Here is a 20829-nt window from a genome sequence, read left to right as displayed (position 1 = left end):
CGTCCATTGATTTATCTTGTGTCAGATTACGTCCCTCTGTCACGCACACTTCACAGTATTAGTGTAACTGTGTGAGCGGAGTGACTGACGGGATCAATTCCTTCAGTGTTCGTTTGAGCGTCGGGTGCCGTTCAGAAGTTCGTCCTCAGTGCAGGTCAACAGGTAGGCTAATGTTTTTCATTATATTAACACAACATTTACATTTGAACAATGTGTGTCAAATAAATTTACAGCGAATGGGCTGAAGGCTAATACGGGTAAAAATTCACTATGGAAATGGGAATTGTTATGTAAATTAGCCACTTTATTCCAACAGACAGAAGATCTCAGAAATAAGGCTAAAGTCATTTGTTATATTTGTTTTATAGAAATATAGAAGTGTTTATTTTTTGATGCTGATAAGTGAAGTTTAATGAACCTCAAACCACTTGAATAGGAAAACCACATCTTGCTAGACCTTGTGTGTGTATTTAGGCTATTATATAGCCTATTCCAATATATAATAAAATATTATAATCTAATATATTATTACAATACAGGCCTATAATAGTTTGTTGTTGTTGTTGTTATATTAACAACAATGTCATCTTCAGGCTACTGTAGCTTTACTTGCAGTTTACTCTTTCGAAAATTCACTTCGCAACGTTTTTGTTGGCCATAAATAATAGGCTACTTTTTACGTTTATAAATTTTATAAGGTTGATACCTTATAGGTTTTCGGTAAGTATAATCTAGCCTTTATCAATGTAAGTGACGTCAGTGTTTTAACTTTGAGAACGGAGTGCTGAGGAAAGCGGGAGTCTGCGGGCTCCAGATAAAGCGCGGTATTGGCCGCACCCAGGTGCCCCGCACCCTGAAACCCACTGCTCAAAATTAAGATTAGGGTCACTTTAGAGGCTCTTTAAGTACTTAATTATTGATATTATGTAACCTAATGATTAATTTAGTTGGGCATCTTTCTCATAAATCTATACTTGACAATGTTGTTACATTATGGAAAAGCCTATTTTTTTCCACATATAGCGTAATTCTTACCCCACTGACCATCTTTCCCATTGTTTACAGCTGTTAAAATCATGTCTGCTTTTCTGCATCATTGCCCCTTCTTGAAGTCCACTCCAGGCCCTTCTCTAAGGAATGTGGCAGCGTACTTTGGATTGGCTGACCGATGTCCGATCATTGTTCGCCAGATCTCTGTAAAAGCCACCCAGTCCTCTGAGGAAAAAGGTAATGCTGTTATTTTTGTATTTTCCATACTACTGTAAGGTTTTCTATACTAGGGACAATATGACAAAAAAAAAAAAAAAATCCATATTTTTATAATTAAAATCTCATTGACACCAAATATTGTAAATCAGTAGCTCAGATTATCTTCATATATTGCTTATATTCATGTGCTTATTGTGTTCAGGCCTCCTCCCTCATAAGGAGCCAAAGCGGCATTTGGCGACCACAGCCACTCAGGTGGCGATCTCCATGTCCCAGAGCTGTCCCTTTGTTTCCTCTAAGATTGGACTAGTTAAAGCCAGTCCACAAGTGCAGGAGGATGTCCAGCCCAATCTTGAGAATCAAGACGCCTCTGGTAAAACAATCCCTCTCAGTGTGATAGATTCATGGACTGTGGAAATGTAATGTTTATATTGCTTCAGAAGCAGATATTATCTAGCTGACTGGCTGATGTGTTGCAGCAGTTGTCTCTGTTTTTTTTGTTTTTTTACCACCACAGTATAATTACTTTACTGCTGAAGAGTCTCTTTTGTCTGAGCAGTGTATCATGCAGAGGTTGGATGCATTTTACATAATAACACCCAGTTTGAAGGACATTCTCCTCTCTGCAATTTGCACCATTTAACTCCAATTTGAGAGACTTCTCAGCTGTGAATAGTAAGCTGATGATGACTCAGACTGCTGATGTAACAAAAGCCAGTCTTTAGACAATCACATTACAGATTAAATTTTACAAAGTCGCATGTGTACTAGAAAATAACATCTAAATGGAAAATTGTAGTTTTGGGGTTTTATTATGGTTTGACAGTTAATGTGCGTAGTCTGTAATTTAAAGAAAATATATGAGTTAAACAATGGCATTAAATACAAAACACTTCGATTTTCGTTCTGTTTTTTTTTTTTTTTCACACTGAAACAAAGCGAAAATCTTGAATTTTGTGTTTGTTTGATGAATTTCTGTCACATTGATGCTCTCTTTCTCCAGGCTTGATGAGTTCGCTTTTCAGTGGCTTGCAAAGTCATCAGTCAACCGGTCCTAAACACCTTCTTAAAGACAACTTTAGTGAGTTTAACTGCATTTTTCTTTAAGATTTACAGTAGTATAAACTATACATTCTCAGCAAATACCAAACTGTCACTGGAGCAGTACCATTTCAAAAGGTACTAATACAATATATACAATTTAGGCACCAATATGTACCTTTTAGTGTACTAACATGACATTTACATATTTGCTATAGTACCATTTAGGGGTAAATAAGGTACACAGAATTGTAGCTTTTGCACCTTGGGGTATTATGTACACTGTGCGTAGTATGCATATTGAACATCTGTTTTTTTTACTTATTATTTGATTAGACGGTCAAAAGGTACAACATTTTTTTTTCATTTTTGAAAATATCTGTGTGAACTAATGGAATAATGAGGAATAATGGACTTTGAGTATAAGGTAGGTTATTATTGAATTGATCCAAGACTGTTTGGTTTTGTTAATGTAGTGTTCACTGTATCTGCAGCACTTAAGTAGTGCCTGTCTTCTTTCATCCCTGTCTTTCTTCCTCACTTATTGACTGATCATTGCCCATCTGTTTTTTTAAAATAATTCAGCCAGACCCAGTTTCAACTACGATGACTTCTTCACTCAGAAGATTGTGGAAAAGAGGAATGACCATACCTACCGTATCTTTAAGACAGTGAACCGTTTTGCAGAGGTTTTCCCTTTTGCTGAGGACTATTCCATCCCTGGACGCTTGGGCTCCCAGGTGTCTGTATGGTGCAGTAATGATTACCTGGGCATGAGTCGACATCCCCACGTTGTTAATGCCATAGGGTCAGTACATAAAACAGACAATGAAATAAATGTTTGCCATCATTTTTTATTATACATAGAGAAGAACAAATGAAGGTGCAGCAAAATACACTAACTTTTAAGTCTTATTAAATTCTGTATGTGTATTTCATAATATGATAAAACAGTATGCTTTTAAGTTTCTTATTGTTTGACTTTGGATATACATAGCTGCTAAAACAAACTAACTGAGTAATCACAACCTTTTAACATTTCTTAGAGAGGCTTTGCAGAAGCATGGTGCAGGTGCAGGTGGCACCCGAAATATCTCTGGGACAAGTAACTATCATGTGGCCCTGGAGAGTGAACTGGCCCATCTACACCAGAAAGATGGAGCTCTGGTCTTTTCTTCCTGCTTTGTAGCCAATGATTCCACTCTCTTTACTTTGGCTAAAATGCTCCCAGGTATCCAACAAAACACAATGACCCGCCTGTGCTTAATGAATGTGTGAATTAATGAATATATGAAATTTACTATACTGCTATTAAATGAAAAAAGATTTCAATATGCAGTACTGTTCAAAAGTCTGGGGTCGGTTCAATTTGTAATGGTTTTGAAAGAATTATTTGATCAAAAATACACTAAAAATTATTATAAAATATTAAAATAAATGTTTTCTAATTTAAAAATATTGCACTGCTTAAAGGTGCCATATAATGGAAAACTGTATTTACCTTGGCATAGTTGAATAATAAGAGTTCTGTACTTGGAAATGACATACAGTGAGCCTCAAACACCATAGTTTCCTCCTTATGTAAATCTCGTGAATAAAAAGACCACTGAAAAATAGGCGAATCAGGACATAACACCGACTGTGACTTAACAGTCTAGATCACTAATAGTTACGCCCCCAACATTTGCATATATCCGCCCATGTTCTATGCCAGCCGCCAGCCGAACCATCAGAAGTTCTGCAGGTATTATGAAGAAACAAGCGAGGATAATAGCGAAAATGGCAGATCCTGGAAATAAATGTTATGTTTCAGGCTGTGCAGGGGATGTGAAGTGCAGGGATGGGTTGGTGTCTGTATTTAGAAAGGCACGGAAAGCAAATACCGCGTTCTAAATAAAATAACGTGAGCCACTAAAGGGACACGGTTAGCTCCTTGCTAGCTGTAGCCTGTTACATTACAGTACATAAGATTTCACTTACCACATAAACAGAGTAAGGAGAGATGACTGAGGATGATGGCGAATTATTTACAGATCTTGAGCACCACTGACAAGCATCTGATCTTGTAAAATGTGTGGTAAGTACTGCCGCTCCATAGTATAAACAGAGTTTGTGCTATCATGAATCTTGAAAGCGAAGGTGAAAGTAAAAAGCGATCGTGCATTTGAAATCAGTTTCAGTGCCCCTCATATTAATAGCGGCTCCCTGATGCCCGCATTTTATATACAGTATAATTACCCGACGATATAACTGCGAGAGAAAGTATTGAAATACATATTTTCCTTGTGTTTCCTTCCTGCTGTGTGAGCTACTGAAATGAGCTGCACTGTGAAACAGCCAATCAGAGCAGAGCTCAACATTATTATTCATGACCCTTCCAAATAAGCCAATAACAGACCATTTCATTCTAGGGAGAAATCCTAGGGTTGTAAATGCACATGTAAAACCGTTTCTGGAGATTTTTTGCCCTTACCTAAGCCACATACCTTCTATGTAGATATCAGAGAACAATTTAAAATATTGTATCAATGCATTCTATGGCACCTTTAATATATTTGTTGCAACTGCCTGACATTTTTTCAAGATTATTTGATGAATACAAAGAAAAAAACAGCATTTATCTGAAATGTTTTGTAACATTATAAATGTCTTTATTGTCACTTTTGACCAATTTAATGCATTCTTGCTTAAATGTATTTAAAAAAAAAAAACAAACAACAACAACTCACTGACCCCAACTGAACGGTGATGTATTTTCTGAAATTCCTCTAAAACATCTCTCTCCAAAGGCTGTGAGATTTACTCAGACATGGGTAATCATGCCTCCATGATCCAGGGCATCAGGAACAGTGGGGCCAAACGCTTAATTTTCCGACACAATGATGCCAGTCATCTGGAGGAACTGCTCAGCCGCTCGGATCCACTCACACCAAAAATCGTGGCTTTTGAGACCGTTCATTCAATGGATGGTAAGTAGAAGGAGCTATCACATAACTGACTCAAACAAGATTGTTTCTTAGTATTGTTAATGCAGTTTTAGTCACTTTAAATAAAACCATTTGCCAAATGCATACATGTAAAATGAAGCACCTACCTTTATATAAAAAACTAGTTACTTTATATTATTAACTAGTGCAAAAATGTTTCTAAGTGCACTAAAAAATACATTAAGGGAAAAAAAGTGCACTCACTTTCTCCTTATTAAACAATGCAAAGAAGTATTAAGTCAAAAAACATAAAACACAAATGAAATGACGACTCAGTCATATCAATAGCCAAATATATGTTGTTGTTTTTTTATGTGGAGTGGGTCACCTTATTGGGTGTCCATTTTCTTTTTTAAATTACACGCCCAGCCAAATACTACTCGCCTTATCTTCGCAACCACCCTTTTATCAGACACTTTGGCTTGTGGAATAAATTAATCATTGTCAACTGATAATAGTGCATTTCTACACTTCATCTTTAACTGAAAAATAACTTGTTTCTCAGGTGCAATTTGCCCTCTAGAAGAGCTATGTGATGTAGCACATAAATATGGAGCTCTGACTTTTGTGGATGAGGTCCATGCTGTCGGACTGTATGGGGCTCACGGAGCAGGTGTAGGAGAGAGAGACAACGTCATGCACAAGATCGATATTGTCTCTGGAACTCTGGGTAAGACAGATACAGTCAATATCAAGTGCATGATTCTGTCCTGTATTTTCATCTGTGTTTTTGCCTTTCAACTTTGCTGATATTGTTTGAAATATCTGTAGGTAAGGCATTTGGCTGTGTGGGTGGTTACATAGCCAGCTCTGCCGCCCTGGTGGACACTGTGCGCTCCTACGCCGCCGGTTTCATCTTCACTACCTCCTTGCCTCCCATGGTGCTGGCGGGGGCTCTGGAATCAGTGCGTGTGCTGAAGAGCCCAGAAGGCCAAGCTTTGCGCAGAGCCCATCAGAGAAACGTCAAACACATGAGACAGCTGCTGCTGGACGCTGGACTGCCTGTGGTCAACTGCCCTAGCCACATCATTCCCATTCGGGTCAGTGTTTGCAAAAACCATTACATCCTTAATTGAATATTTCACGCAAAAATGAAAATTTTGTCATCATTTACTCACCCTCATGCCATTCCAAACTACTCGATCCATATGGAATTGTTTTAGAATGCCTTTATGACCTTTTTGTGTCTTCTAAGTTTTGGTTACCTGGACTTTCAACCTAGGGACAGAAATCTCACAGCTTCATTAAAAATATCTTATGGGATCTAATATCTTAAATATTGATATCTGATATCTTAAAAAGTCTTATGGGATTCTAGCGACCATAAGGGTGAATAAATGATGATGATTTTCATTTTGGGGTGAACCGTTCACTCTAGTTATTAAATATGAAGATACATATTATATATATTTTGGATGCAATTTGTCTGCTCAGATATAAATGTTTACACCTTAAATCTGGTATTACAGGTTGGAAATGCAGCAAAAAACTCTCAGGTGTGTGATATTCTGTTGGAGAAACACAACATCTATGTGCAGGCCATAAATTACCCAACAGTGCCTCGTGGAGAAGAGCTGTTGCGGTTGGCTCCTTCTCCTTTCCACAATCCCATTATGATGAACTACTTTGTAGGTGTGTGGTCATGCAATTGGGTAAACCCTATTTCTTTGCAGTTTAAAGGTGAAGAGTTTCATTTCTGTACTGCTAGCAATTTAATTTTCTGCAACACTCTGACATTTGCCATTGTTGTAGGGATGTATCCAGATTTGAGAAAATGAGATTGGTTACATTTAAAGAGTTTATTTGCAAAAACAGATAACTGTTTTATTAGTTTATTAGTTAGTAACTGTTTTTGTTAGTTAGCTGTATTTTTTTTAGTTATTTTTTAACCTAATCAAAATAACCCAACTGCAGTTTGATTGAGATTAATTGGAATGCACAATGAAAAACAATGAATTTTGAAAATTGTTAAAAGCTGAGTTATCTGTTTTTACAAATGAACTCTTCATTTTAAACTGGTAATGATTTGAATCTGAATTTTTAATAATATTTTATGTTGGACAGAGAAACTGTTGGAAGTCTGGCAGGAGGTTGGACTACCGCTGAATGGACCAGCTATGGCCTCCTGCACCTTCTGTGATCGGCCTCTTTATTTTGACCTCATGAGCGAGTGGGAGAAGTCCTACTTTGGGAACATGGAGCCGAGATACATCACTGTGGCTGCACAGTGAGTCAGTATCAGCAGACCAAGATGAAGATCTGTTTTATCAGATTAGATTGACTCCAGAATATTTTTATGGTAAAATAAATGTAGAGGGTGCTCAAAATGTCCTTAATTTAAAGCGCTGTTTGTGGCAATGTGTGATATAATAGTGTTTCTGTATTGTTTGCTGTGACTCTTAATGATAATTTGTTTTCACATATTCGTATAAATGTACTACTTTAATTATTGAGACTTTGGCTAAATTCTACATTAACTGTGTGTCCCCTCTGCATGACGACAAACCTGCACACGGGCACTTTTTGGTAGTTTTCTATTATTGTATGTATATGTATGCATGCAAGAGTATATTTAATAACAGCTTACACTGAAACTATGCCACATGCCGTCTTCCTGTTTTGGACCATTTGACCTCAAATTGATGAATGTAAAAAATTCAATAAATATGGTCAGTTACAACAAAATGCCCCTGATAACTCATTATAACCACTTGGTTAAAAATACCAACAAAACCAGAAGTAATATTTGTACTCTGAATCTGATATATTTTAACTTGGGGGAAAATTTTAATACAAAACACCAACAAAACTATAGTGAAATGTGTCTTTGCACATAACATTGTCTTGGACGGGCCCCTTTCAATTAAAAGACCACACTGCCACCTGCCGGAGCTTAATGGAAGTGTCACGTACTGAGCTATGAGATCTTATCATTTTAAATACCACTAACAGCAACTTTGTAGGCTATTAAAGTTACTAAATCATATAGGTCATAAGTGAATTTAAACCAGGTGTTTATAATAATTTATTATAGTAATGTATAGAGCAAATACATACACAACTTTATGTGCCGTTTAATATTTTTATTGTTCAAGGCATCGATGATACAAAACCCATTTTCTGTTTGCTCTTTAGTAGCTGGCCATGTTCTGTACGAGATTAAGGGAAAAATCACTAGTATTAAAGAGGTTTCCATAACAAACACTGTCATGAAGCTTAATTTGCATGTTATTACAACATGTTTGCTATAAAACACTTACCTTGCTGATCCAGTCAATGTAGGCGCTCACACGAGTAAAAACGGTGGGCTTCTTGTTATAATTGCAGCTCAGTCCTGAACCAAAGCTCACAATACCATGGACCTCCCAAGCGCCGTTGCTACCAGCACAGTTCAGGGGGCCACCAGAGTCGCCCTGTGTTGTGTGACGGGGCAGTGTTAATAGCTGTTGTTTCAGTTATAGTTTTTGACTTAAATATCATTTAAATTTAGTAAATAATTTGTTATGTATTCACTTTATATGACATCTAAGTTTAGTCTACCTAAAGGCTGGAACACACTGCACAAATTTTGCCAAGATTTAAAGTCTGGGCCAGACACTAGTTGCCAAAAGGCAGAGCCAGTCTGCAGATTTGAGTTGTGTGAATTGGTTGCGTTCGGTTGATTTCCGGTTTCTCTCTGTAACCATGTACAAAGTCGGCAAGTGTATGATTTCTCGTGTTTTCAAATTCAAAGTGTATTCCTGCTTATTGATCTGAAGTTGATCTGCGTTAAGTATTTGTTTACAGACTCAAGGGCCATTCACACAGAATGCAATTTTGCTTTTAAAAACACTAAATGTGGACAGTGGTTTGCGGGTAAAATCTTAAGGTCTCGAGAGACGTGTTCTTTTCCATAGAAAAACAATGGAAAAAGTAGCGTAGTAGAATAGAAAACAGTGTTCTGTGTGAATGGCCCCTTATTGCTACATTTAATTGTAATCACAGATTACAAATAATGATTGATGAAAAATAAATAGTCTATCGATAACTCCTTACATTACATCCAGCAACAACACCATCTCCACCAGCGCAGACCATGTTTTGTGTGACCTGAGAGCCCCACCAGTCAGACTTAGAGCAGGTGGCGTAATCCACCACAGGCAGGAGAGCCTGCTGCAGGATATCAGCAATGGGTCCATTGGCTAGTTATTGACAGTGGAAAAAAGGTAGGTGAGAAGAAATGCCAAAAAAAAAAAAAAATTCTAAAATGTGGATATCTCCTAATCATGCTCTAGTCGGTTGAGTTTAACAGCACAACTTCATCCATAACCATCAACATTACTTACTGTAGAGACGTCCCCAACCAGTGACATAGCAGGGAGCATTGTGGGGCAGAACATTCCCATCAGCAGGCAGACAAGTAGGAGTGACAGTGCTACTTGGAGTGATGGCACTCTCCAGTTTGATCAGGGCAATGTCATTACTGTGGCCCAGACACAACATGAAACATTAAATTCATTGCACAAGTTATTCAAGATATGCATCTCTTTTGTTTCTGAGGAGACTTTTGGCCCCTGTACCGGATAGTGAAGGAGTTCCAGCCCTCGTGGACAATGATCTTTCCAGCGCTGATGGCCACAGATCCATTCTCCTCCTCCTTCAGGTTATGTTTTCCCAGAAACACCCTGTAAGTTCTGCTACTGCTGCAGGGCCACAAGAGGAGGACAAAGCAGTTCAGAAACACTCACAAATGGTGAATAATATCATGTTACTTTGATGTATACCATGGTACTAAATATGATATACTAAAATGGTATTTTTTTACTTCTAATTCCTCAGCCTATTCCTCAGACTAACCTGATGCAGTGAGCAGCAGTCAGAACCCACTGATTGGAAATAAGGGTTCCACCGCAAGTGTGGTACCAGCTGCTGCCGCTTTTGTACTGAAGGGAGATCTGGGAGAAGAATACAACAGGGGTCAGTTGTCTTTCTTATGTCTTTTTGTTTATAAGCCAGCAAATATTACTTTTTGAAGGCCTTTTAGTGTAATTCTAAAAACATCCCTCTTCAAATATATATTTTAAAAATATAACAATTTAATAATCTTGATGATTTTTGTAAAGTGAAAGTAAGAATAACTATTATATTATATTATATTATTATATTATATTATATTATATTATATTATATTATATTATATTATATTATATTATTATATTATATTATATTATATTATATTATATATTTCGAGATGAACACATACTGGACTGAAGCAACTTAGGTTTACTTGATTATCCATACATCATTTTTTAGAAAAATGCCAAAATTTGAGTATCAAATATGACACATCAGGCTTTTGAGGAATGTTTATTTGTAAATCTTTCAATCATCTTTGTATTGCATTGCATTAGGCTATATATTTTGCCAAGAAATAACACATTAAAATAAAAATTACACATTTAAATATCATCTTACTAAGACATACTATTGGGAGATATATAGACAATGTACAACTGATATTTATTTGTATTTTAATAATAATAATAATTATACAATTGTCTAATTATTATAATACTGTCATAATGATCTCATTGATTTCTCAAGGCTTCACAGGGTTAACATAGCTTACAAGTGGAAAATGTTTTTGAACAAGGGCAGAAATTAAGATTAACAGGACAGTATGTTTTAATAAAAATAATGTAATGTGCATGTACCTGCCAGGGCCAGCTGTTTGGACGGACATCCACACCCCCCACAACCCTCGATATAATAGGAGGGTTGGTGGGAATCCCACATCCGTAAGCTGAGGTGAAACATAACACATTTTAAAAGTAATATAATTGTTTAAAAATACTAAAGAAGATTGATGCTCCATCTCCTGCATGTCATTTTTAGACTTTAAAAAATAGTCAGTACTACAGTATATTATCAGTCTTTAAAGGCCTCTTACCTCCAACAAACAGAACAGCCAGGACCACAAACTTCATCATGGTTGTATCTTCAAAGTTGGCTCTCTCTTCTGGGGTTTATATACTGGCCAAGGCCAATTCACTTGCAGTGTAATGTATGACCACTGTTAAGCAATCGTTTGGAACGAATGTCCTTGACTGCTTTAGGAAAAACAAATAAAATAGCCCCTTGGTGGTTCTTTGGGTACACTTTGACTTTGATAGTTCACAGGCTAATTCACAATCTAATCATTTTAATGTAATTTGTACCTGAACATTTGTTGTGTTCTCACATTTAATTTAATTAAAAAACACCTATTATACAGTTTCTCCTTTTTATTTGCACCAAAACTTTGGATAAGTGTATTCAAATGAAGATCATATTAAAAAGGCTTTTTTTAAAAATATTTTTTTAATATATATTTTCATAATAGCTATGAATATATTCATAATTGCTCATTTCCCCTCACAAAACTCAGCTAAAAAAATCTGATATTATGAAATATATAGTTGTTGTTGTTTTTTTATAGCATGGCTTTGTGCACAAGGTTGTTTCTGTTCATATCAGCATGTCATCTGTGCATTTCACAGGCTGCATGTAATGCTCTGGTCACTGACATAACTTTATTATTTGTTTATTTAGTATTCATTTATTCAGTACAAAGGTAGTGAGAATAATGTTGGTGGATTGCTACATGAATTGTAGCAGGTTTGTAGTGCTGTCCAGGTTAGTTTTATAAATGGTGGGCCACTTAAATCATGTATCATGAAACTTGTATTTTTGGCTTTGCTTTTTGCTGTTTTGTTGACTGTTAGCAGAGATTCCTCCACATTGTTTAACAATGTCCTTAATGTGTGAACGTTCCTCTGCAATGTGGGTTTAATGCACACTTGTTGTTTATAATCTGTAGTCTTTGCCATTGTTTGTGTTTATATTTTTATAGTTATTGTACATTTCTGAGTGCACGTTTAATTCGTTTAGCAGTATTTCCAATAATAGCTACGTTTCTAAAATCTGACTTGGCATGTGAAGTTGTCTTGAGGAACCTGAAAAATGTGACCCCTCTCTAAATAAAACACCACACTGCCGCCCACTGGGCTGTAATGGAAATGTCATTGAGCTATAAGACCTCACCGACACATGATCAATGTTATGAATTTTGTATCAAATACCATTTAAAAAAAACCCCATTGTGTTCAAAGAACTAAATCACAAAGGACATACATGCATTTGAACTGTGTATCTATTATGTTAACCCTTTTGTTGTGTTTAAAAACTGGGTACAGCTTCTCTGTTGGGGGTCAAATTTACCCACATTGGTTTCCACCCAAGTTTCTAAAAATCAGATATATGAAAAATGCTAAAGATTCATGTAAGGACATAAAAACTCTAATGTAGTAAGAATTTCCTTATATTTTCTGTTGAGTTACGGATCAATTTGACCCATATATTTTTCTTCTAAATTAGTTGTATAGACACACACTAAAAAAAATTGATGTTTTTTGCAATGACTACTTGTAGTGGCTATTTGCACACTTAGGTAGTGTAAATAATATCGTACAGTATTTGTATTTAGTGTAACAGTCTAGTAAAGATAACAAACAAGAAACTAACAAGCAAAAACAACCTTTGACAGACTTTTTTAACTGTAAAACTCCACTAGATAAAGCTCAATTTCGAATAAACTTTGAGTTTTAGAATTCTCATGTATTTCATATTTTAGTGTTTGACAAGCTACAATAAAGGTTTTCTGACTTTTTGGCAAACTGCATGGAAAGCAATGTAACAATTTTTGAACAGCCGGAAACTTTGTGACCCTTAATAAGAACTCCTATTTCTATTTGATTTTTAATAGCTGGCCATGCTCTGTAAAAGATAACAAATGGAAAATATTAGTATTAGTTTCTATAATGATAAACACTGTCCAAAAGGACATGTAGCGTAATTTGTCTGCATGTTTGCTGTCATAAAACACTTACGCTGCCGATCCAGTCAATATAGGCGCTCACATGAGTGAAAATGTTGGGCCTCTTGAGTATTAAGCAGGTATTTGGACTCATATGGGATAAAACATTTCCCAGATACCGTTGCTACCAGCGCAATTTAGGGGGCCACCATTGTCAACCTGTTTTGTGTGACATAGAGGGTCAGAGATTTACATTATTCATTTGTCAATACAAAGTAAACAATTTACCATTATGGAATTACATAACAGAAATATAATTGAAAATGGTTTACAGAGGACTCCATTAGTGGAAATAAAACACTTATCAAACATTTTCCTTTTGAAAACATTCAGTGTTGGCCGACTGATTAGTTCTGAAACATAAGAATACCTCCTGAAACATAACCATCTCCACCAGCGCAGATCATTTTTTGTGTGACCTGAGAGCCCCACCACTCGAGTCAAGTGTTATCCACCACACGTAGGACAGCCTGCTGCAGTGCACCAGAAATGGGACCACTGGCTAGTTAATGATATTGGAAAAGAGGGCGAGAAATATTCTAAGAAGAGTTGCTCTCTAAAAAATGTTATCCACAACCATCAGCATTACTTACTGTTCTGACATCCCCAACCAGTGACATAACAGGGAGCATTGTGGGGCAGAACATGCCCATCTGGAGGAAGACATGCAGGGCTGATGGTGAATACATAGTGAAGTACATTCTTTGCACAAAATTTTCAAGACATGGGTCTTCCTCCCACAAGACTAATATTCATCCCATGCACTTTTCATGAAACAAATATATATTTACGTTTTGTGTTTAATTAGACCATTGTGTGTGTGTGTGTGTGTGTGTGTGTGTGTGTGTGTGTGTGTGTGTGTAAATTCAGATGTTCAATAAAGTGGTCAAAGATTGAGATTTTAGTTCATTTGGTATCTGAGTTTACTAGAAATTACATAACCTTTGGTTTAACTGAAGATGTATACAAAATAGTTTCCAGCAATAAAAAACGTCAGCGTGGACTGTAATTCCCAGGTGAAAAACAAGTACACTTCCATAATGTACTTAAAGTGCTCTATTTTCGCGCACTAATTTTGTACTTAAAAGCAGTGATGGGAATAACGGCGTTATAAATAAACGGCGTTACTAATGGCGTTATTTTTTTCAGTAACGAGTAATCAAACGAATTACTGTTTCCCCCGTTACAACGCCGTTACCGTTACTGACAATAAAATGTGGCGTTACTATATTATATTATTAGAATTTAATTTTTCAGTTCATCTGAATGGATGCGCAGTGTAGCTGTATTTGACATGCCATAAACTCTGGTGTGAAGCGCACGGCTCGCCGTCGCTTTCTCTTACATACACGCACGCAAAGAAAGATACAGAGCAAGAGAGTCTTTCATAACATGCAGAATTGACGCGCTACATGTAAACGATATTCTTTCTTGTATTTTCCTGTCAAAATAACGGAGTTCCTTTGGAATTCTTCAGCTTTTAAGAACTGCTGGGTTCTCTGAAAGTGGGCGGAGCTAATGCGGAAACGACAATCTCATTGGCTGGCGCTCACCTATTATCGTCCCTGTTTTGATTTCAGAAAATCATTTTGAGCGAACGCAGACAATTATAGTTTAATTAATATTATTTATATATGTAACCCTGCAACCTTCTCACTTGTGAAATGATTTCTACACCCCTGGTTAAGTACTATTCTCCACACTGTAAATTTTTAGAATTCCAGCCAGGATGGAGAACAATCTTGCTAATGTAGATGATGATAGATCCACTCTCTTCCTCATACATGTTATGTTTTCCCAGATGCATTCTGTAATTTAGGAAATTACTGCAGGAAAGACAAACCAAGCAAGTATCAACAAGTCATTGACAAAAGTACTGCGGTGGGCCCAATGTGTAGTAATCTTAAAAAACTCATAACACCATGGTACTTTGGTATATATCATACATATTTACATGGCACGGTAAGGTACTTAAAAGAATACCATAGTATTATTTTATTTTTAACTATAGCTTCCTTTTAAGATCCTCAGCATATACCTTAACATCTCTAAAGTAGTTTTCCAGTAGAGAATTTCCTCGGTAAACTGATCTTTAGTCAACTCTTAAAGTGCATCAGACAAATTAAGTCACCCTAACCCACAAAGCAAGACTTAGAGGCAGTGAGCAGCAGTCAAAACCCACTCTTTGGAAATGAGGGTGCCACTGCAATGGTGGTACACTTCTGTACTGCTTTTTTTTTGCAGGTGGGCTAATAGTTACACAGTTATTGTACACCATTTAAAATAATACATGTGCATCTACCTAGCTAGGGCCAGCTGTGTGGGCGTGCATCCTTACTCCCCATGACCCTCGATAGAACAGTAGGATAGGTGGGCTGCCCACATCCATAAGCTGAGGTAAAAAAAAAAAAAAAAAAAATATATATATATATATATATATATATATATATATATATATATATATATATATATATATATATATATATATATATATATATATATATATATGCACACACACAGTGGGGCAAAAAAGTATTTAGTCAGCCATCAATTGTGCAAGTTCTCCCACTTAAAAAGATGAGAGAGGCCTGTAATTTTCATCATAGGTATACCTCAACTATGAGAGACAAAATGAGAAAAAAAAAATCCAGAAAAATCACATTGTAGGATTTTTAAAGAATTTATTTGCAAATTATGGTGGAAAATAAGTATTTGGTCAATAACAAAATTTCATCTCAATACTTTGTTATATACCCTTTGTTGGCAATGACAGAGGTCAAACGTTTTCTGTAAGTCTTCACAAGGTTTTCACACACTGTTGCTGGTATTTTGGCCCATTCCTCCATGCAGATCTCCTCTAGAGCAGTAATGTTTTGGGGCTGTCGCTGGGCAACACTCCCTCCAAAGATTTTTGATGAGGTTGAGATCTGGAGACTGGCTAGGCCACTCCAGGACCTTAAAATGCTTCTTACGAAGCCACTCCTTCGTTGCCCGGGCGGTGTGTTTGTGATCATTGTCATGCTGAAAGACCCAGTCACGTTTCATATTCAATGCCCTTGCTGATGGAAGGAGGTTTTCACTCAAAATCTCACAATATATGGCCCCATTCATTCTTTCGCTTACACGGATCAGTCGTCCTGGTCCCTTTGCAGAAAACAGCCCCAAAGCATGATGTTTCCACCCCATGCTTCACAGTAGGTATGGTGTTCTTTGGATGCAACTCAGCATTCTTTGAGTTTTTACCAAAAAGTTCTATTTTGGTTTCATCTGACCATATGACATTCTCCCAATCCTCTTCTGGATCATCCAAATGCTCTCTAGCAAACTTCAGACGGGCCGGACATGTACTGGCTTAAGCAGGGGACACGCCTGGCACTGCAGGATTTGAGTCCCTGGCGGCGCAGTGTGTTACTGATGGTAGCCTTTGTTACTTTGGTCCCAGCTCTCTGCAGGTCATTCACTAGGTCCCCCGTGTGGTTCTGGGATTTTGCTCACAGTTCTTGTGATCATTTTGACCCCACGGGGTGAGATCTTGGGTGGAGCCCCAGATCGAGGGAGATTATCAGTGGTCTTGTATGTCTTCCATTTTCTAATAATTGCTCCCACAGTTGATTTCTTCACACCAAGCTGCTTACCTATTGCAGATTCAGTCTTCCCAGCCTGGTGCAGGTCTACAATTTTGTTTCTGGTGTCCTTTGACAGCTCTTTGGTCTTGGCCATGGTGGAGTTTGGAGTTGGACTGTTTGAGGTTGTGGACAGGTGTCTTTTATACTGATAACGAGTTCAAACAGATGCCATTAATACAGGTAACGAGTGGAGGACAGAGGAGCCTCTTAAAGAAGAAGTTACAGGTCTGTGAGAGCCAGAAATCTTGCTTGTTTGTAGGTGACCAAATACTTATTTTACCGAGGAATTTACCAATTAATTCTTTAAAAATCCTACAATGTGATTTTCTGGATTTTTTTCTCATTTTGTCTCTCATAGTTGAGGTATACCTATGATGAAAATTACAGGCCTCTCTCATCTTTTTAAGTGGGAGAACTTACACAATTGGTGGCTGACTAAATAGTTTTTGCCCCACTGTGTGTGTGTGTGTGTGTGTGTGTGTATATATATATATATATATATATATATATATATATATATATATATATATATATATATATATATATATATATATATATATATATATATATATATATATATATATATATATATATATATACTATGATGAGCATTTTTATTTTTGTATTAAAGCTCATTTGAGTATTTTTTGGTTAAAAAATCAAAGAGTCAAACTCAAAAATATCAGGTTGATACAACTGTCCTTATAATAAAATGATTATAAATGAAAGTAAAACAACACAAATATATGGTTGCTCTCTTGAAGCAAAACACACAGTTTGCATTTGAGGATCCTCATGATCCTTCAATAGTGAAGAAAAAACCCTTTTTTAAAAAATGAAAATTTTATTAATAGTTCCTTATATTTAATAAAAATGCTTGTTACCTTGAAAAATATATTTAATACTTTTTTGAAAATTATGATTAAAGTGTGTACATTCACATGTACTACATGGCACTCTACATTTTTAGTTTTTTCTTTCACAAATTTATTTAAATCCTGAAACTTCACAACCCTAAAAAAAATATAAACATCAAATATGCAGAAGCACAAAAAGCCATCTGGCTTTGGCAAGAGATTACTCTTCATATCAGCATGTCATCTGTGCATTTCACAGGCTGCATAATAAAACCTCTAAGATAACTGATATTTTGGGATGTTTATCTACAAGGCTAAATGATACTGGGAATGCTATCAGTGTTTTAGGAAATGTAACTGGTCTGTGTTGCTGTCCAGGTTAGTTATATAAATGACAGGTGTTTGCCTGAAACCACTGCAATCAGGCATCATGAAATTTGTGATCTTGGCTCTGTTCATTGCTGGCGGTAAGATGAACATTTGTCTACTTCAAACTCTAAAAAGAGCCGTTTTCTTATACTTTGGCTCCTAAGCTGTGGAATGAGCAGGAATATATTTCACATAGACATATAATTTATCATTGTGTCTGCATGTTTGTTGTCTTGAAACAGCCTACGGTTGTGGGCGGCCCACCAATAAACCTATCGCCTCAAGGGTGGTGGGTGGAACTGATGTTAGACCAAACAGCTGGCCATGGCAGGTATTGTGAATATGTTACAATTATTGTAAATAATTGTGAAATTTACTAGCAATTTCTGAGTGAAAACTCTGTCTACACCATTTTGTCTTGCAAACAGAAATATGTAATGACAATTCTGAAATCATTTCGACTGTATTACTAAATGCACTGAAAGGAGCTTCAATTCAACACTCTCCACCTTCTCAATTTCAGGTGTCTCTCCAGTACCAGAGCGGCTCCAGCTTTTACCACACTTGTGGTGGCACCCTGATCGATAAGCAGTGGGTTTTGACTGCTGCTCACTGCATTGGGTACAGTCAAAATAATCAAAAGAATGCAATGAATGTTTCCATAAGTTGATCTACATTATGAGATGGACTCAAACTATGTCTTAATCTTCTGCCAAGCAGCAGCCGCACTTACAGAGTCTACCTGGGCAAGCACAACCTGGAACTCAGCAGCGAGTCCGGCTCTCTCGCCATCTCTCCTTCCAGGATTATAGTGCATGAGAACTGGGATTCCTACAATATCCGGTTGGTTCTCATCTCATTTCAATGTAGAGGAACAAAAAGTCTAATCTGAGAGTGTGTTTTTGATATATTTGTGTATTTTCCAGCAATGACATTGCCCTGATCAAGTTGTCGAGTCCAGTGACTTTCACTGACAAGATTTCACCTGCTTGCCTGCCTAATTCCGGAAATATTCTGCCTCACAACTTCTCCTGTTACGTCACTGGCTGGGGACGCCTCTGGAGTAGGTGCCTTTCCACTGCTATTTACATATTTTCAAGCAAAAAATATTTTTTCTTAAAGTGGTCCCTTTTGTCTTTCTCTCTCCTCAGCCAATGGCCCCATTGCTGATATCATGCAGCAGGCTCTGCTCCCTGTTGTGGATTACAATACCTGCACTAGGTCTGACTGGTGGGGCAACCTTGTGACCAACCTCATGGTGTGCGCTGGTGGAGACGGAGTCGTGTCCAGCTGCAATGTGGGTTTGATGCATGCTTTTTACTTATAAGTGTTTATATTTTGATATTCCATTATTAATAACCAGTATGTGTGAAAATGCACACTAATGATGTTACCTCACTTGTACAGGGTGATTCTGGTGGCCCTCTGAACTGCCAGAGAAGTGACGGCACCTGGGATGTTCACGGTATTGTGAGTTTTGGCTCCAGCATGGGCTGCAACTACCCCAAGAAGCCCTCCGTCTTCACCCGTGTGTCCGGCTACATCTCCTGGATCAACAATGTGAGTATACTTTATAAACCTGTTGGTATTTTTCTGAACACATGCCATCTTTTCACATATCCTGTTGACATAAATTTAAGACATATTCAGATATTTAAACAAGCCTCTTCTTTTTCAGGTGATGACCTCTTATTAAAGTGTGAAAGGTGTGGTTACCTCAAAATCAACAACAACAACAACAACAAAATAAATGTGGAATCAATAAACAAATTTATTCAACAACTATTTTTGTCTGCTCTTGGCCTAAAAGAAAAAAAACATTAAAAAGCATTATTTTTCCACTTTTTGTTATGGTTGTGTTTGTATTATCATTTGTTTAGATATTTTCCCAATTATATCTATTTTAGACAGTTCTTTTATGCTGAATATCTGAAAAAAAAAACCCAACAACAACAACAGTGCTTTAAGTATAGGCCACTTTCATTTCAGCCATTAATCAAACTAAAATGCAGTCAACCAAACATAAAAGTTACACTGCACAATTTACAAGGTCCACTGTAAAATCAGCGTGCAGCGCCGAAACAAACATTTATTGCGCATGTGAAGGATGATGTTATCGCAACACAAGTGAAGTACGATAATAGTTTAGCAACCAAATGTTACATGGCAAAAATGGAAACATTTGGATGTCGAATGAGAGAGGCTTGTGAGCCCGATGCCGTTTAGTTTCACTTTAATAAATTAAATTTAGCTTGACGTTGTATTCTGTTTATAACGAATGCCACTATAGCCTAATTTGTGCTTTACTTCATAGTTTAATAGCTATAACATTTTATAGCTACTCATTTTTTCATTGTTGTTCTGTAATACCGTTAAATTTGAAGGGTTTGTTGTGGATTAGGCAGAACTAAATAATCTATAGTGTTTATAAATGTTTCCTTATATTTACTGGTATTTAATATACATATGCCATTGTTTGCAATTACAAACGGGTGTTAAAATCAATTTATCTTTCATGAGATTACTTCCTCCTTTTGGCCGGGTTACGTTTCTCCGTGTCGTAAACTCTAGGGGCGAGGCTTCTAAACCGGGGTGTCTTTAGCATAGACATAGGCCGTTTCTCAAACGGAAAGGTTGCATCCTCCGGAGGTCGCATTTGTAGGCTGCATACGTCATAAAGAAGATCTTATCTTAGAATACGCACTACCGGCACATCCGGGAACTTAACTGTCAATTTCGTTACCGCCCCTTTTTGGGGGAAAACAAACTAGACTTCCCATAGGCTTCAATACAAAATAGCGGCAAAAAGCAAAGTCCATACACAGCCGACAGACGTGAATAACTTA

At 36.9% G+C, this 20829-nt stretch overlaps 3 protein-coding genes across 11 annotated transcripts; 2 read left to right on the top strand and 1 right to left on the bottom strand.

Annotated features, from left to right (window-relative positions):
- The first annotated feature begins 18 nt into the window (after positions 1–18).
- On the top strand, positions 19–7922 carry alas2 (aminolevulinate, delta-, synthase 2). Its single transcript, XM_058785836.1, has 11 exons — positions 19–162; positions 1066–1227; positions 1412–1582; positions 2213–2290; positions 2836–3058; positions 3297–3481; positions 5040–5219; positions 5743–5907; positions 6009–6277; positions 6707–6869; positions 7302–7922. The coding sequence occupies exons 2-11, from the start codon at positions 1077–1079 to the stop codon at positions 7466–7468; spliced, it is 1752 nt and encodes a 583-aa protein (XP_058641819.1). The 5' UTR covers positions 19–162; positions 1066–1076; the 3' UTR covers positions 7469–7922.
- A 138-nt stretch (positions 7923–8060) lies between these two features.
- On the bottom strand, positions 8061–20604 carry ela2l (elastase 2 like). Of its 9 annotated transcripts, none has more exons than XM_058785840.1 (11): positions 20509–20604; positions 19378–19530; positions 19236–19273; positions 11167–13290; positions 10931–11019; positions 10074–10171; positions 9797–9919; positions 9563–9699; positions 9273–9418; positions 8498–8650; positions 8061–8386 (listed from the first exon to the last, which is right to left on the bottom strand). In XM_058785840.1, exons 4-11 carry the CDS (start codon positions 11204–11206, stop codon positions 8369–8371), a joined length of 804 nt encoding a protein of 267 aa, XP_058641823.1. In that variant the 5' UTR covers positions 11207–13290; positions 19236–19273; positions 19378–19530; positions 20509–20604; the 3' UTR covers positions 8061–8368. The 9 variants fall into 9 exon arrangements, with proteins under 9 accessions (XP_058641823.1, XP_058641825.1, XP_058641827.1 ...); XM_058785842.1 differs by lacking the exon at positions 20509–20604 and adding an exon at positions 20354–20500; XM_058785844.1 differs by lacking the exons at positions 19236–19273; positions 19378–19530; positions 20509–20604 and adding exons at positions 13502–13604; positions 13725–13784; positions 14074–15523.
- Positions 17390–19766, top strand: ela2 (elastase 2). Its single transcript, XM_058785837.1, has 8 exons — positions 17390–18081; positions 18226–18314; positions 18507–18604; positions 18704–18826; positions 18910–19046; positions 19135–19280; positions 19391–19543; positions 19662–19766. The coding sequence occupies exons 1-8, from the start codon at positions 18006–18008 to the stop codon at positions 19677–19679; spliced, it is 840 nt and encodes a 279-aa protein (XP_058641820.1). The 5' UTR covers positions 17390–18005; the 3' UTR covers positions 19680–19766.
- Positions 20605–20829: the final 225 nt, after the last annotated feature.

This window comes from Onychostoma macrolepis, chromosome 08, assembly GCF_012432095.1.
Source record: "Onychostoma macrolepis isolate SWU-2019 chromosome 08, ASM1243209v1, whole genome shotgun sequence".
Lineage (NCBI taxonomy): Eukaryota > Metazoa > Chordata > Actinopteri > Cypriniformes > Cyprinidae > Onychostoma > Onychostoma macrolepis.
Note: the sequence above shows the minus strand (reverse complement) of the source record. Positions and strands in the feature narration are given on the sequence as shown.

Excerpts from the sequence above, each read along its gene's own strand:
- alas2 (XM_058785836.1), top strand. The coding sequence starts at position 1,077 with ATGTCTGCTTTTCTGCATCATTGCCCCTTCTTGAAGTCCACTCCAGGC. Across the intron at positions 5,908-6,008 it reads TATTGTCTCTGGAACTCTGG|GTAAGGCATTTGGCTGTGTG; the intron begins GTAAGACAGATA and ends AAATATCTGTAG. Across the intron at positions 6,870-7,301 it reads TATGATGAACTACTTTGTAG|AGAAACTGTTGGAAGTCTGG; the intron begins GTGTGTGGTCAT and ends TATGTTGGACAG.
- ela2l (XM_058785840.1), bottom strand. The coding sequence starts at position 11,206 with ATGATGAAGTTTGTGGTCCTGGCTGTTCTGTTTGTTGGAG. Across the intron at positions 9,700-9,796 it reads TGGAACTCCTTCACTATCCG|TAATGACATTGCCCTGATCA; the intron begins GTACAGGGGCCA and ends TCTGGGCCACAG. Across the intron at positions 9,419-9,562 it reads TGGTTGGGGACGTCTCTACA|CCAATGGACCCATTGCTGAT; the intron begins GTAAGTAATGTT and ends GTCAATAACTAG.
- ela2 (XM_058785837.1), top strand. The coding sequence starts at position 18,006 with ATGACAGGTGTTTGCCTGAAACCACTGCAATCAGGCATCATGAAATTT. Across the intron at positions 18,827-18,909 it reads TGGGATTCCTACAATATCCG|CAATGACATTGCCCTGATCA; the intron begins GTTGGTTCTCAT and ends TGTATTTTCCAG. Across the intron at positions 19,281-19,390 it reads GAGTCGTGTCCAGCTGCAAT|GGTGATTCTGGTGGCCCTCT; the intron begins GTGGGTTTGATG and ends TCACTTGTACAG.